Raw genomic sequence first — 17,277 nt, forward strand, 5'->3', positions numbered from 1 at the left:
ATATTTTATTATCTCCATTCATATAGTTTCACTATTCAATTACCAGTGCCCCATAGAGAAAACATTGTGTTTGGGCATTGGCTCTGCCACAGCAGCAAACAATGAATCATGAACCATGAGCTTTACTTTTTGTATGAAGTTAATAGTTTCAGACTCACTTTATATTTCACTAAGTATTTTGTTGTTTCTCAAAGATTAATTATATTCGAGCAAAGAGACAAACAAACAAGAAAAAGAATTTAGTATGTTAGAAGAAGATCTACCATCAGAGCAATTTTGAAATTTCCCTGTTCACTCCTCCTCCCCCTTTTGAGACAGGGGCTCATGTAGCCCAGAATGGTCTTAAATTCTCTAGGTTGCTGAGAAATGACCTTGAATTCTGATCCTTATGTGTCACCCTCCAACGTCTGGGATTTACAGGTATGCACTATCATGCCTAGCCTGTTTTCTATTCAGAATGCTTTTGAAGTCCTGACAACGGCAGTTGTTTTTGAGGAGCATATAGTCATCAAAATCTGGAAACTTTGGGGAAAATATTTAATCTTATGACACAATATTTACTAAATTTTAGAAAACATTAACAACAATTTTATGGTTTTAGTAGTTGTGGTATAATCAATTATAAAAATGTAATACATGTGCTAACAGTAGCTTTTAAAGCAAGAAGCAGCTATAAAGACATGAGGATAATAGAAGATAAATACCTTCAGTTGATTGTTAAATGAATCCATTTCTGAAAGCTTAGATGCAGTTTCTTTTTCAAGAGCATCTAATTGTTCTTTAAGTCTTTGGCATAATTCTTCCTTTTCCAATGATTTTTTATGAAGTAAACTGATCCCTGAATCTGAAATACAAAAATATCAAGTCAGTTCACATTTGGCAGAAGTTCATGTCCTTTCCTGTCTGGTCAAAACGATGTAACTAAAGAAACACAAAATGTATACATTATTACATAGGTGAGTAGAAAAGACACTACTTTTAATTCCCATATAATATCTTGTAAAGGTCCTCAAAGGAAATGGATATAAGAATTGGTTCTAACTGAAAACCTCCACATCAGAAAAGGTGTTTTACCAAATGCAATGGGCATGATAGCATCTACTTCATTAAATGAGGTGAATATAAATCCGTGGCAAAAAGTGTGACTCAGAGTAAGTACTCAGTTAACAGGACGTGCTGTTAAAATAGTTTTGTACATACCCATAATGAGCTCAAGAACAAAGGATCACTCACAGCAAGGACCCAATAAGCATTATTAACAGGATTATTTAATAACACATGTTAAGAGATAAAAAGAGAGGGCTTGCTGTACATGATTTTTTTTTAAATTTACACAAGGATTAAGAAACTAGGTATAAAGATAGTTTTACCTTAAAATGAAGTAATAACACTACCATCTAAATTCATATCCTAAAATTTTGTATTTTTAGGGTATAGAAATCAAGTATAGAATTTGAATAAAATTTAACATATAGAGCAAAAAGCTAAGTCCTCCCACATCTGAAACCCTAACTTCTCCTTTTAAGCATTTGTTATGAATGAATGTACACTTACATATATGTCTATTCATTTAACTTTTACTTACTAGACTCAGAGTATCTACGGCATTCTATAACATACATACCTTTATTTACTTACTTATATTTTGGTGATAGTAGAGATTGAACCAGGCCTCATGTATACATTCAAGGTGAGTGTGCTCTACCACTGAGCCACAAACCCAGCTTTAGGTTGTTTTAAATTTAACAATATATTTTATCAATTAGGACATGCAGATCTAGTTCCATGTCCACAGTGGCCTACATTATGGCTATTCCATTTAAAAGTAACTAATCCCTTTCTATGGTAAAAATCCCCTTTCATGGCAAGCATCATTCTATTCTGTTTCTCTGAGCTCAACTTGTTGAGAGTTCACATGTGAGACCATGAACTTTTTGAACTCCATTGCTAACTTGTTTTACTGTCCGGATTACTCAGGATGTCACATATGGCAGTTTTCCTTTCTCTTGTTAGGTAGACTATTCCATTTTGTATGTGTGCATATGCTTTCCTATTGATGGACACCTGTTTCCACCCTGTTGTGAAGATGAGCAATGAACGTGGGAGTTCACATGCCTTTGAGACAGCAATTTGCTTCTTTCAGATCCATATTCAGATGTGGGTCATATGGCAATCTAATTTCTAATTATATAAGAATCTGCCTATTTTCTATAATATCTGTTCTGATTTACCTTCACACCAATGGTGTGCCAGATTTTCCTTTTCTTTCTCTCCAACACAAATTTCTTACCTTTCTGATAACATCTATCCTAAAGGTATCAGGGGATAATTCAGTGATTAACAACAGTGACCACCTTTCAAATACTTAATAGTCATTTTTATCTTTTTAGGAGAAAATGTCTATTTAAGTCTTCTGCTTGTTTTTCAATTGTGCCATGTGGAGTTTTTCTGTTTGGGAGATTTTTTTAATCGGGTTGTGTGAATTCCTTATATATCAAACACCTAACAGATACAGATAATTTCTCTAAGTCCGTGGGTCGCATTGTCATCTTGGGCATTTCCTTGGATGTGCAGAAACCTTTTACTTTGATATAGAAAATTTTTTACTTTTTTACTTTGATATATGACTTCTTTCATATTTCTTGAGCTTTTTATAATATTTTAAAAAATCACTTGTATAACAATTTCCTATTTCTATTTAATTTTGGTGATATAAAAAAAACTGTTAATGGGGCTGAAGAGATGGCTCAGTGGTTAAGAGTACTGGCTGCTCCTTCGGACATTGATTCCCACCACCCATATGGTAGCTCACAGCTGTATGTCCAATTTTAGCAGATCTAATGACCTTTCCTGGCTACCTCAGGCACCACACACGTGTAGTGCTCAGACAAAGCAGATAAAAGACCAAAACACATAACAGAAAATTTAAAAAGCCTTCTAAAACAAAAAAGAGGTTATGAAATTAAAGGTGAGATGGGGAGGTAGGTGTGGATCTGAGAGGAGTTAGAAGAAGCATGAAGTAAATATGATCAAAATACACTGCATAACATTCTCAAAGAATTAATAAAATATATTAAAAATGGTCACAAAAGATGTCAAGGTAGTTTCATCTGTTCTCTTTTGGGAGCGTTATAGCTTGTATCTTATATTAGCTCTTAATCTATCTTTGTTGTTTGTTTTGAGGCAGGGTTTCATTCTTCAGCCCAGGCTGACATGGAATTTGCTATGCAGCCCAGACTGGTCTCAAATTCATGACAATTCTCTTACCTCAGTTATCTACCAAGTGCTAGGACAGGCATGAATTACTATTCCCAAGCTTAGGTCTTTAATTCATTTTTAGTTGGTTTCCATGTCTGGGATAAGATCAGGGCTAATTTTAATGTTTTGCATGTGGTTATTCACTTTTCCTTACACTATTCACATATGAGATCATGCTTTCTCTTTGATTATTTGGTACCTTTGTCTAAACTGTGAGTTAAAAATAACTTTTCCTTTCTTTAGTTATTTCTTGTCAGGTATCTGGTTACAACTATGAAATATGTAGCTAATACAATTTATGATAATATTTTTTCCTATTATTCTGAAAATTTTAACTTATAGGCAAAGGATTTTAATAAAATAATGCCATTTAAAAAATAATAATGTATTAAAATTATTTAGAAAAGAAACAAAACAAAACCTAGATACTTACCAGGTGTGTTATTGAGTTGCATGTTTTTAATTCTTTCATTTAATAGTTGCTTTTCAGGTACCAGATAGATAAGCTTATTTTGATATTCCTTTTAAAAAGAAAATTAGAATCTGATTAAAACAATATAATGTCTAAGAATATTTTGAAAACCTTAAAATATGACTTAATCACTTTTACACAGAATAGATATACTACATGGTTGTAGTGTAGAATTATACAGAATATAAAAAGAAAGTATTTAAGCAAATAATTAGGAATGGCTGGCTGAAATACATAGCCAATCAAGAATGCCTTCAGCAATGAGTGTGTAGAGCCCTGAACTTTTTGCCCTGCAATGGATGAGAGGGTGTCCATGTACTAGACAGCATGTGCAAATGGGCCGTGACACTCCATAAGGCACATGTAGACGCCAAGGAGGGGCTGGGATCCGGGGAGAAACAGGGAAGCCGTTTCCAACCATAGAATAAATGGCTTTGCTGTGACGAGGGGAAAACTGATCGGCCATTCTTGCAGTAAAAGGAGTTACACAAGAGAACTCCGCAGGTGGAGAATACTGCTAATGTCCCTACTCTCAAAGAGCAATAATTGGACCAGACTCTACTTCACAAGTAAAGAAGTACCAGGTTTCTGTAACACTTGATATTCTCATAACATAGTGCTGAAAGGGAAACTTCTAATCAAAATTTCCTAAAATGAATGGCAACAACTTTATTGCAATGTAAAATGTGGCATAAATTCAGGTGTCCTGCCTAATTCCAGTGCTGATACATGACTCCCAGCGCTATAGTGTTAAGGGGTGAGGCTGGAGGGTGTAATTAAACCATGAGGACTGTTACTCATTAAGGGTATTTGTTCCTGCCTTGCTCACTTGGCCTATGAGAGCATAGCAAGAAGATGCTGCTTTTGTGGTGGAGTAAACCTGCTAGTCAGTATTAGTGCCTTGATCTGCAAATGGACAAAAACAGTATATAAAGATATTTTTATTAAAGTTCAAAGTGGTGAGTATTTATGTATAAATTAAGCAGAACCTAAGCCCAGTTTTAAGCGATTTATGGACTTTCTGATCTTTTCTATCACAGGACTGCCAGAAACTGAGGGGCTCAGCATTCCCAAAGCGCACTGCCTACAGGAAGAACTGCAGAGGACTGCACATGTTTACAGATCACTCAGCCGCAAAAGGCGTACCTGAAGTTCTTGTTGAAGCTGTTTGATTTCCATAATTTCCAGGTCACACTGTTTATCCAAAACTTCTAGCTCAGTCTTTTGTGTTTGCTTTCTGATTCGGACATCTTGAAGTCTGCCTAAGATCTGCTGATGTTTCCCATTCTATAGGAAGACCATATGCACATATATAATAAAAAAATAAGTGCTATCAGGGCATGTTCCCTTCAGGAGAAATTATTTTTATTTACTTAAATCTCAGATGACATTTACGATTCATAGTCAGTCTGACGCGATGGGCTATGATCCAGTGGGAAACACTTAGCGTTCATTTATGTGAAGAGTTATTAGCAAGAAACAAATCATTCTCAGAGCGCAGGATCCCATATGTTATGATGAAAAAGCACAAATACAACACACTGAATTTTCTCCTGGATTATGTATAAATACCATAAATAATCTCAAAACATATTTAATTTATTCTTTAAATGTTTACACGTGATATTTGGCATTAGTCTCTCCTTCTCTAGCTACTTTTTCTATCTTCAATGTTATTTTCTAATCTCCTTTAGTTAAACAGTCTCCAGAAGGAACTTTTGGGTTTCAATCCATTTATCCCACACTATTCTTTTCCTTATGCAAAGAGTACCCCCTTTTTCCTTTCCTGGGGAGGCCAAAAAAAAAAAAACCCAAAAAACAGAGAACAGAAATTTTCAATAAGGTCTAAAGAGGGGGGAGGTGGGTGTTAAAAGAGTGGACTGTCACTTCACCCTCCAAGACAAATTTGTCTAACACCCAGAGAAACACTTTAAAGAGGCAATTAGGGTGAAAACAAGAAAGTGTTTGCAACGGCCCAATCCAATCTAACTAGAAAATACATTGTAACAAGAAGAAACAGACAGAAAAGATCTTAGAAATGCACATGTGCAGAGAAAGACGCGAGCACAGAGTGAGGCCTCACCAGGAACCAAACCTTAAACTTTCAGCCTCTGGAAGTGTGAGCATTTCTGCCATTTGGCTTCTTAGCCTGTGGCATTTTGTTATTATGGCTCTAGCAATAGGGCAGTGGGGTGAAGAAAATGAGTTATCACTGATTAAAGTTTGACTAGATAATGTCTTATAATTTAAAAATACCCACTAAAAGGACTGTGTTACATAACCTCTAGAGCTCATACTATCTTCACCATGTGTCAGTGCACACAGAACCTCTCCAGATACTGACCCACGTTATTGTGCTGTTGTGTTACTCTAAACCTTAGGGAAAACCAGGCAATGTTAAGATCTTTCTATATTAATTATTTTTTACATTTATTTGTTTTGTGTGTGTATGTGTGGGCGTGCACAGAGGTCATAGGACAATTGGTGAGAGTCAATTTTCTCCTGGCACTATGGGACCCAGAGTCTAATCTCAGCTTGGCAGATGTGGCAACAAGTGCCTTCACCTGTTGAGCTGCCTGGCCAGACCACTTTCTCCTGTTTTTAAGAAAAAAATACACCATCAAAATGATGGTTCTAAGACATCCATATAGCACACAGAAGCTCAAGGTTTTAGGCCTCTGTTGAAGCACAGTGGCATGATTAATAATCATAGTATATATATATATACAAATTAATCTAAAGCCATAATATAGCATCTTTCAGACTAAAGATATTATGATGCTTTATTTTTAAAAATAATTTAAATGCAATTCAAGCCACATACAACCCCCCTAAAAAAAATTAAGCTGCCACTGCATAAGATCTAAATTTGGTTCTAGCACATAAGTACACATTCATCATGCGAAATCTTGCCATTCTGGCAAGGCTAGGCTTATAGGATTCTAGATCTTTTTATCTTCTCATTTCATAGAACCTGACACTCTAACATTTGATATATAAAAGTCAGTTAAGTAGAATGACTAATATTAGTTAGAAATTAGTTTTTCAAATAGAAAGAAATAGTAAGAGATCATTTAGGCACACAGTTTGTTTGTTTTTTTTCTGTTTAGCAATCGAACCCTTTCTATTCAAGCAAACCCTGGAGAGAAAATGTCAGCATTGTTCAGATAAAGTCCATGCAAACTTTAGCCATACCACTGCTTCCAGCTCAAGATGAAGACTCTTTTTTTTAGAGTTCAGCCTGACGATTTCTTCTTGTTCTCTATTCTTTTGATTGAGAAGCTCCTGTCGACGGATTCTTTCCCATTCTAAACGACGCTGTCTTTCAAGCTCCTGTTTTGCTGCCTAAAATTAACAAATTAATATTCACTTCTAAATTTACAAAATCTGCATTATCCAAAACCTCATGGGATGACAGTGTTTAGAACTGAGTGCCCATAGTGCCTAAGGGTAGGTGAGAAAATCTAGTTTTCTCAAGGGGGCCTTAAGATAGCCACAAAAGTGGCTTTTATTCATTGTTCAACCATCTTTTTGTTATAGTCATTCTTCTTTTAATAAGTTAGAGGATGACTTCATAAGTATAAAAAGCAAGAGAAATAATTATCCCTTTATTCTGGTATCAGCAGAGAAACAATTCCATTTACAACTTTTCAGAGCACTATAATTCACTGCGCTCTGTTTCTGGCCCTTTAAAATACAACCAGTGTTTCTTGGAATCTTGTATAATTCTAGGCAGACTTCTTGATTCCTCTCTATACCTTCACCTCCCTATGTTTTTAAGTCTGGCCCTTCAATTCTTCTGACTGTGAATCTGAGTCCTAAGCTTGCCTTCACACAGTGACCTCCTTTGCCTGACTTTCTGCTGTCCAATTAACTGTAGCTCCTCACTCAGCTCCGCTCTGATTGGGGCCTCACATGCATATAATATAGGCTTCCACAACTCTGCACCATGAAGCCTTATAGTCCTCATGCACAAAGATCCTCTTTCCCTCATCAAGGGAAGGGAGACTCATTCTGTACAGGACAAAGAAGGGTGACATGATACAGACAGAAAAGCACAATACGAGTAAAAAAGACCAGCATATTCTTAAATGAAATGTACTCATTTATTAAATCAGTGATTTTCTTAGGAAATAACTTGAAAATTACCTCTCGTCTTTCTATCTCTTTTCTCCTCTCTTCCTCACGCTGTCTTTCCAGTTCTCTCTGTTTCTCCAAGCGCTTTTCCAATTCCAGTTGCTTCTTCCATTCTTGTTCTTGTAATTCTCTCTGTTTTCGCTCCCACTCTTCCTTTTCTTTCTGGGCTTTACGTTCAGCCTCCCTCTGCTGCTGCTCCATCAAGGCTTGGCGTCGCTTCTCCAGTTCCATGTTTCCTCGCTCATAGTTGGCTTTCCGTTTGTCCTCAAAAGTAACTAAAAGGGAAGAAAGATAACAAAGAAAGAGAGAGAGAGAGAAAGAAAGAAAGAACGAACGAAAGGAAGGGCTGTATTCTTCTCCCACAGCCTACAGAATCTCTCATCTACTTATCTACTTCGTGGTTTGGTAGTCATTTGGGTGTTCTTATTTCCTCCAAGGATACTTTTATCTTAAATGTAACTAGGAAAGATTTACTTTTCCTGTAAAAATATTCATTTAAAAACACACAATTTGCTACATTTGAATCTATTCAAACATTCTCTGACTATCCAAGCCAATAAAAATATTCCCTTATCTTTCCTCAGTGCCTTCTTCAAATAACCAAGGTTGTGTTTTATCTGTTTATATGTCATTGATTTTTTTTGAAGAAGGTGAGTTTTTGTTTGGTTTGGTTTTCAGTGCTGAGGATCAAACTTAGTGCTGGCCAAACATTCTACTATTGAGCTGTAACCCCAGTTTTTTCACTAACTTTTAAATAATTTAAAGTAATCATGTGTGCATTCTTCCAATGAATATTTAAAACTTTTTTTCAAAGCTAAAGATTTCATTATAGAGCTTGATCTGATTTTCCCTAAAGTGGATTAACACTAATTTTCCAAATATACACATGCTCCATCACCATTTTCAGTTTTACTCTTTATTAAAATGAATAAATAATTAAAAAATATCCCAATGATCTGGTGATGCAGCTCAGTGATAGAAATGCTTGGATGGTTGACATTAAGGCCATGCATTTGATCCCCAGTAATATATACACACACAGACACAAATCCCACCGATTAATTTTTTTCATACAGCATATAATTTTTAAGTCTATAAACACTCTAAATATTTGTTTATACTTCAGAAATTAAAGCTTAAAGTAAATACAATTAATTTTGATTTTAAAATACATGAATGAATTATAAGTGTAAAATTAACACCTGGCAATTTCTTCTGAGGTTCTTCTTCTTGTGTTTTCTGATATGAAGGCAGAGTTCCATTAATAGAATCAATTTGTTTCCCCCCTCTAGGAAGAAAAACAACAAACAGCATCACAAATGCTGAGAATTTTCAGACTAAAAAAATACAGATAAGCAAAAATTATAGCAACTTAATATTTAAAATATAGTTCTAGGGGTATTTAAAACACCATATGGCCGTTAGTAATAATGTACAAAGTACTTGGGTACTTAAGAGAGATCCGGATTCAGCTCATTGCTCTTCAGTTAAACTTTCCCTTCTCCATCATGTGTTAAAAACAACTTCTGTTATCTACTTCCCAGCATGACTCATTGAGTATGAAAATCGAGGGCAGAGCAAATATTTAACTCTCCTCTAAACTAAAGCACAGGCTTCAACAAATTCCAAAGTAAAAATGACACCTAAGTGATGAAAGCGTAGCTCTGCGGAGAGACACACCTGAAAGATGGAGGGACGAGCTCAGGAGGTAACGTCAGTGGCAGTGGCTGTCCAGCTTTGGCCATGTCAGTGAGATGCATCGCCAGGATAAACTCTTCAGCCTTCAACTGTCCGTCACCATCAATGTCAGCCAGAGTCCTAAAGAAAATGTGAAAATTCACAATTTACAAAGTCCACTGAGGTTTTAACTATCTTAAGAGTATAGTTTGTTTTTTTATGAATAATGACAGTATAAATGCTAAGTTAACATATTTTAGTAAAATCTAAACATATACAAAAAAAATGAGTCAATTTTTACCCTTCATTTTCACAGCCCAAAAGAAAAGGAAGACACTGAGTCATCATAGCAAATGCCCACTCTGAGGTGATTTTTCTGTATTTCATGTTCAGTTTACTATATTACAATGAGATATTCTCTGGACTGCAACCTAAGTCATTATAGAAAAGAAAACTACAGTGTTACTTATAAAATAAAGTTAGGTTCTGAAAAACATATGCTTCCTAAGTGAATATAACTCTATTTACTTATTTATTCTTCAAGGCAGGGTTTCTCTGTGCAGCTTTGGCTGTCCTGGACTCACTTTGTAGAGCAGGCCTCCAACTCACAGAGATCCACCTGTCTGCCTCTCTGAGTGCTGGGACTGCAGGCATGCACCATCGTGCCCGGCTGAAGATAACTTTCAAATGCCCACTCTTAGGAAGTATGTTTGAGTCACATATTTTCACAGAAATGATGATTTTCTGTTTGGTTTTCCAGAAAGATTTCTTATAAGAGAGAATTTATAGTTTGAAATCATTAATGTACAGACTTACCAAATAGTAGCTAGCTGAGTTTGAGAAAGATTTGACTGAAGAAGGGCATTTCTAGCTTGAAAACCTGAGTGAGAAAACCATGAAGAGAAACTCCTTTATTCCCTTTTAAGTCATGCAAATAATACTGCTGCTTTCTTGGAACATTTACTATCAAAATGTTTGCACCAGGGCCAGGTATGAGGCATTCTGTGGGAATCAAATAGTCCCGCTGCAAAGGGTTCAGAGTTGGTGAGGATGAGTGCTCCTCCGTGTCCTTCCAGCAAGCCACAGGTGTGGAGAGGAGACCTCCAGCCTTGACCTCCCACACACCTCCCTTCCCAAAAGCTCTCCCTTTGTTCCTCTGTCTTCACCTTCTCTCTTCCTACACGATCTACGAAGGCTGACATTCCTCTGAGGACTCTTAAACACACTTTTCTGTTTTCAACAAGCCTGATGCCCTTACAAGCACATCTGCAGCCCAAACCTCACCTCTGTATTTATACTCCTATGTCCAACCAAAAGCCTACATATGTTTCATGAGCACCTCAAAAAAAAAAAAAAGTATGTCTAAAACTTCTGTCTCCATCATGTCCCTCTCTCAATTTTTACTCCAAATTACTCTCTCTCCTCTACAAATTGCAATACTGTCCATGCCATTTCTGAAGATAGAAATCGCAAAGGTTTTCCTGACTCTTTTTCTTTCATCCGTTATTCACTTTGTCCTACATAAGGAATATTTTCTGAGAGAAGAGGAAGTGTGAAAGTTAGTTAGAAGGTTGAATATACTTGCCTATTACAAGTATCCATCTTGTGTATAACCACTTCCCCATCCTCCGTAAATTTACATAATATTTTAAGCTGAACTCAAATGTTCTACAGGCACATTTGAGTTAGAGCGTAAAGCGTGAGCAGTGAAAAGGGCAAGTGGAGGAAAATGCGTTTTCTCTCAGAAAGCTAATAAGGCTTACTGTTGCCACTACCGTGCTCCCTGGTTTGGAGGTTTTATTCACTTCTAAGATTACAAGATGAATTATGATCTTTCTGAGAGATGGTTTTCCAAAAAGTGGGTGTATACCCCTTATACTTGACTTGGCATAAGAATCTGAAGAAAACAAACAAGATGAATCCATCTTTCAATAACTATACACTTACAATATTCTTATGTATGAAATGCCTTCAATGTTAGAACTTTAGATAAGACATAAGATACAAATTCAAGTAACTGTTTTTCAAAAGAAGTTTACATAAACCACTAATGCTCTCTTATAACCACTATACAACAATTACCTGAGAGGTATCCACTCATGCTTTTGTCTAGACTATTAAATTTTTGCCGATACTTTAATCTTGAAGGTTGAGGAACTGCCCACTCTGAGGTCCCAGTCTTGGGGGAGTTCCCTGATAGGGAAGCAGTTGAGGAAGTTGAGCTATAATAAAATATATTTAAAATGTTGTGACTAAATAAAACACACCTAATTAAACTTTATAAGACAAAGACGATGGCAATAGACACATACAACTCCATCTATTAAGAACCTATAATTCCAGGCATTTTACTGGCCAAGGCCTTTATAAATGGCATTTCTTTTCTTCCAAACATACTTCAAAGATATTGCATGCATTTTTTACTTTGTTAAACTATGGCTCAGTGATACTAAGGAAAAAAAGGTCACAAAAATCAGTTTTAATAATCAGTTACGATACAATATTTTTCTGGATGATTGGTTAACTTTTTGTACACCATTTTGAAGAGTACTATGATGATTTCTATGGCAGGTAATAAATGATATTTTTGTGTTTTCTAAAATTTAAAAACTACCACTTCATCCAAGTATGGTGGTGTACGCCTTTGATCCCAGCACTTGGGAGGCAGAGGCAGGCAGATCTCTGTAAGTTCAAGGATAGCATGGTCTACAGAGTGAGTTCCAGGACAGCCAGGGTTACACGTGGAAACCCTGCTTCAGAAAACAACAACAAAAAGAAAACTTATCTTAAGTATTTCTATTACAAAGAACAACCTGGATAAGCCCAGGGCTTATGAAATAGAAAAACCCACATTGAAAGCAGAGAGTTGTGTGTTAAGTATTCATACCTACTAGATCCTAAATCAATCAGAGACTGGGCCTTCTGGATACTAGCACCACCAAATCCTCCCATAATCAGGCTATAAGATGATCCATGAGGCAATGCTGAGGAAATAAAAAAGATAAAAGGGAAAAGATTGGTACTAGGCAATTTCACAAAGGAAAGATCTGAACAACAAAAATAATAGTTTCTTCTTTACACATCTGACTCACTACACACTTACTTGAAGAAGAATAAGGAATGGATAAAGGCTGAATGAGACTGGCGGTTCCATTTGGTAATGAAGATGTACTAACAGAAGGCACTAGGGGAGCAGGCATCATTAGGGGAGGAATACTGGTCCCTGAAGTTGCAGAAGACAAGGGTGTTGTTATAGGTGCAACTGGAGGCAATGGCTGATGAATGGACAGATTGGGCATGCTTCCCATCCCTAAAGATAAAAAAGAACACAGTTTTCCATATTTTTTTCTAATTCAGCATCATTCTTTTTTCACTGCTACAAGTATTTTCAATTTTTTAAAAATTCATTTTACATCTTTGTTGTAGCCCCATCCCTTCTCTCCTCCCAGTCCCACCCTCCCTTTTTTTTCCCTTCTCCCTTCCCTTTTTCCTCAGAAAAAGGGAGCTCCCTTTCCCATTCACCCCATCTCATCAAGTTGCATCAGGACTGAGTGTGTCCTCTTCCCCTGTGGCCTGGCAAAGCAGTCCCGCCCGGGCAAAGTGACCAAAGAGCTATCAAGTGAGTGCTTGTCCTCTGATGCAACCCCCACTTCCCTTACTAGAGAACCCACATGAGGCTGCCTATCTGCTACATCTTTGTAGGGTGGTCTAGGTCCAGTTCATGCATGGTCCTTGGTTGATGCTACACTCTCAGCAAGCCCCTCTGGGCCCTGGTTAGTTGGCTCTGTTGGTCTTCTTGTGGAGCTCCTGTCACCTCCAGGTCCTTTTCTCTTTCCTCCCACTTTTCCACAAGACTCCTTATGCATTGCCCAATGTTTGGCTGAGAGTCTAGGCATCTATTTTGAGACACTGCTGGGTAGCGTGTTTTAAAGGACAACTCTGTTAGGTTCCTTTCTGTAAGTTTAGCAGAGTATCATTCATTGTGTCAGAGGTTGGCACTCTCCCATAGGGTGAGTCTTTGGTTGAGCCAGGCATTGGTTGGACATTCTCTCCATCTCTGCTCTATCTGCTCTATCTTTATCCCTGTACATCTTGTACTGAGGGTAAATTTTGATTCGAAGTTTTTGTGGGTGGGTTGGTGTTCTCTTCCCTCTGTTAGGAGACTAGTCTAGTTAGTGGTTGTCCTCTTCAGTCTCTATGGTATATGCTACTAGGAGTCTCTGCTTGAGAGCCCCTTATATCTTCCCAGGAGCCTACCCTGACTTAGGTCTCCAGCTTATCACAGTGATACCCCCAACCCCAGTTTCTTTTTTCCCTACAGGCCTTCTGTCTTCTTGCCCTCACTCTCCTCAGGCCTGATCTCTACTCTCCTAACTCTCTGTGCCTACTCTCCTACTCTATTCCCTCTCTTTAGCCACTACCTCTGTCTATTCGATCTCTCCTTCTGACTGAGATTTATGCATCATCCCTTGGATTTTCCTTGTTATTTATCTTTAAAAAAAAATTTTTTTTTTTTTTTCGGTTTTTCAAGACACGGTTTCTCTGTGTAGCCTTGGCTGTCCTGGACTCACTTTGTAGACCAGGCTGGTCTTGAACTCACAGAGATCTACCTGTCTCTGCCTCCTTGAGTGCTGGGAATACAGGTGTGTGCCACTGTGTCTGGCAAGAACACATTTTTTTTTTCCAATAACAGCAAATCAACTATAAAATACACACCAAAAAAACAGGTTACAGCACAAAAATCAGCCTCAATTGTATAGAAACACCAATGGCAAACGATTCTTAAAATATTCCCTAAGCAGCTTTGAATCTAAAGTAAAGGAGATAAGCTACTACTCTGAATGTCAGTCATCTGTCATGTATGAACTACAAGCAGGCCCGGTCATCACTTCATTTTCCTTCTCTTATTTCCACTAGAACTAAGCAGTCTTTGTCAACTACAAAGATACAATGTCTTACCTGACTATATGGTTTTCTGAGTAAGGAGACTTAGCTCAGAGCTATTACATTACTAGACTAATATGCATGCTCATTCCTCAAACAAAACAGATTCTAATTAGTAGATGAAATTGTTTATGTGATAGACATGTTTATGTATATGTATTATTGGCAAATGTGCCACATATTTCACTTTCCTACTAAGTTACATATCTATGAATTCAAAGTGATGACTTTTATTTTCTTAACTGTAGCATACTAGGTACAACATGAAAATATGGCCACCAGATGATTTGGTGTTTACCTCTACAGCTGAGTACAACAGTGGAATAATAGGGTATTTTAAAAATTTAACATCTGGTGTAAAGGAATGCATTTCTCAGCAGAGAAAACACCTTACTGAAAGTTCCATTCAAACTGAGTGCTTTTCACATATAATTAGTAAGAAATAGGCTAATCAAAATTATAGGGAAAACTTCCCAATTGGTAATCTCTGATGAGTATGTAAATTAGGTTGGATAGAGCAACAACTTTTAGGCTTCAATTTAGCTGGCTAATTAACCTTTAAATTAAAGAAATTTCTACTCATGTATGATTTTAAATTATCCACACAAATTAAATTACCTATTTATGAGGTACAGTGTGGGGTTCTGACACAAATATACATATATGATAACCAAACCAGGGTATTTATCACATCTATCATCTCGAGTATTTATCATATTTCTGTGCTAAAAACATTCAGAATCATTGGGTGTGGAGGCACACACCTTTAAACCCAGCATTTGGGGGGCAGAGGAAGGAGGATCTCTGTGAGTTTGAGACCAGCCTGGTCTACAGAGTGAGTTCTAGAGTAGCCAAAGCTGTTATACAGAGAAACCCTGACTCACCAAACCAAACTAAACCAACCAAACAAACAAATAAAAATACATTCAAAATCTTCCCTCCTGGTTGCTTTGGAATATACAACACAAAATTGTTAACCGTAGTCACCCTACCTTCAACAGAACACCAGAATTTATTTATTTATTTATTTATGTATTTATTTATTTATTTATTTATTTATTTATTTATTTCCCCCCTAACCATTATTTTGTACCCATTGACTGTTTCTCCTTGACCCTCTCCACCCCCTACTAAGCTCCCTTCTGTAGCTTCTAGTAATTAGCTTCCTCTTTTCATGGGAGACAGAAGAGACTGATAGGAATAGCATTTAGAGTCAGTTACAACTAAGGAGGCAGATAATTCATTTCACGACAAGGAACTGTGACAGAAGCTTCAGGCAGAGCAGACACAGACACTTACCTATGGCAGTACATTTAAGATTTTTTTCTCTTAAAGGCATGATACTTAACCAGAAGTCTGGGTTGTTATTTTGTGCTAATAAACCCTTTCTTGATCCCTAAGGAATCAAGCTTACCAATCAAATAGGGCTGCTAAATTAATAAACACATACCAAAACGAGCAGAGATTAGTGGAGAGAACATAGGGGGTTGTTTCATGACAGGGGGGAGAACTACAGGCAGCTGTTGGCCTTGGAGCTTTAATTTGATGAGTTTCATAGCTATGGAGAACTCTTGCTGGTCCATCTTCCCATCCTTGTTCAGGTCTGATAAGGCCCTAGGAGGAGAATGAGGTAAACAGATTGGTATGTGGGGTGGTATGTGAGGAAATACAGATTACTATTGAGGTTGAGAAAAAAGAAACAATGACAAAGCTTTCACATTAAGACCATCACTTAATTAATTATACATATATATATGAATAACAGAAAACCTCCACAGTAAGAAATAATAGCCAGAGATAGTAGCCAACAAAATTCTCACAGACTATACAGAATCTAGATAGTTTGGAGAGGCTTTCCAATGATGTAGATACAAAAAAAATGATCATTCAAGTATACTATAATCATAAGCCAGGAATGAAAGCACACCTCTAAAATCCCAGCCATTATGGAGGTAGAGATAAAAGGATTGTTCCAAGTTGTAGGCCAGCCTAGTCTACAGAGTGAGTTTTAAGATATTCAAGGCCAAAGGCTACCATATTTATATAGGTACATAAATTCTAAATTAAACTTATTTACTTGTTCAAATAATTGAAAATGTTTGTGACTAGTATTCTATCAAGCACACAAATGTTCTGTAAGTAAAAAAATGGGGTAGAAGTTATTATTTATTATAAATACATTTTAAAAACACAATCCCCAGATACTCTAGAATATTTTTAAAAGATTTATTATTTCTTTATGGGTATGAGTCTTTTGCCTACATGTATGTATATGTACAGCATGTGTGCCTGGTACCCACAGAAGTCAGAAAAGGGTGTCAGATCTCCTGGAACTGGAGTTACAGATGGTTGTGAGCTGCCCTGTGAGTGCTGGGAACTGAACCCAGGGGCCCTGCAAGAGCAGCCAGTGCTCTTAGCCACTGATCATCTCTGCTGCCCCTCTAGAATATTTTTTAAGTAAGAGCAAAGAAAGGGATGGCTACTTTAAGGTTTACAAATAATGAAAATAAACGAAACTACAACAAAATAAAAGAAAAATTAATTTGAGATTTTGTCAATTATAGAGAAATATTTTCAGTGAAAATTTATACATTCTTTCTTGAGTTCTAATGGAATTAGAAATTTGTCCTATAGAACAAAATTTCAAATTATTTTCAATCATTTATTCAATATTATTTACTTCTCAAAAAGCTAAAGAAACATTCTTATTAACAATAGATGAAATAAAAATATTCTTATTTCACAATATGAAATTTTTTTATGGTAACAATGTATTATTTAAAAAACAA

At 36.6% G+C, this 17,277-nt stretch overlaps 1 protein-coding gene across 2 annotated transcripts in view; it reads right to left on the reverse strand.

The window, feature by feature from the left end:
* Positions 1-17,277, reverse strand: part of Itsn2 (intersectin 2) — a 111,278-nt gene that overhangs the window by 65,260 nt on the left and 28,741 nt on the right. For both annotated transcript variants that reach the window (XM_055626135.1, XM_055626126.1), the window contains exons 5-16: positions 15,939-16,102; positions 12,648-12,854; positions 12,432-12,528; positions 11,627-11,766; positions 10,361-10,424; positions 9,548-9,685; positions 9,070-9,155; positions 7,880-8,142; positions 6,926-7,075; positions 4,877-5,017; positions 3,692-3,779; positions 705-844 (exon numbers count right to left, since the gene is read on the reverse strand). In XM_055626135.1, the coding sequence (XP_055482110.1) occupies positions 705-844; positions 3,692-3,779; positions 4,877-5,017; positions 6,926-7,075; positions 7,880-8,142; positions 9,070-9,155; positions 9,548-9,685; positions 10,361-10,424; positions 11,627-11,766; positions 12,432-12,528; positions 12,648-12,854; positions 15,939-16,102 (1,678 nt within the window). The remainder of the gene's footprint in view (positions 1-704; positions 845-3,691; positions 3,780-4,876; positions 5,018-6,925; positions 7,076-7,879; positions 8,143-9,069; positions 9,156-9,547; positions 9,686-10,360; positions 10,425-11,626; positions 11,767-12,431; positions 12,529-12,647; positions 12,855-15,938; positions 16,103-17,277) is intronic.

The sequence above is a fragment of the Psammomys obesus genome, unplaced genomic scaffold (genome assembly GCF_907164565.1).
Source record: "Psammomys obesus unplaced genomic scaffold, mPsaObe1.curated_primary_1811, whole genome shotgun sequence".
NCBI classification, from domain to species: Eukaryota; Metazoa; Chordata; class Mammalia; order Rodentia; family Muridae; genus Psammomys; species Psammomys obesus.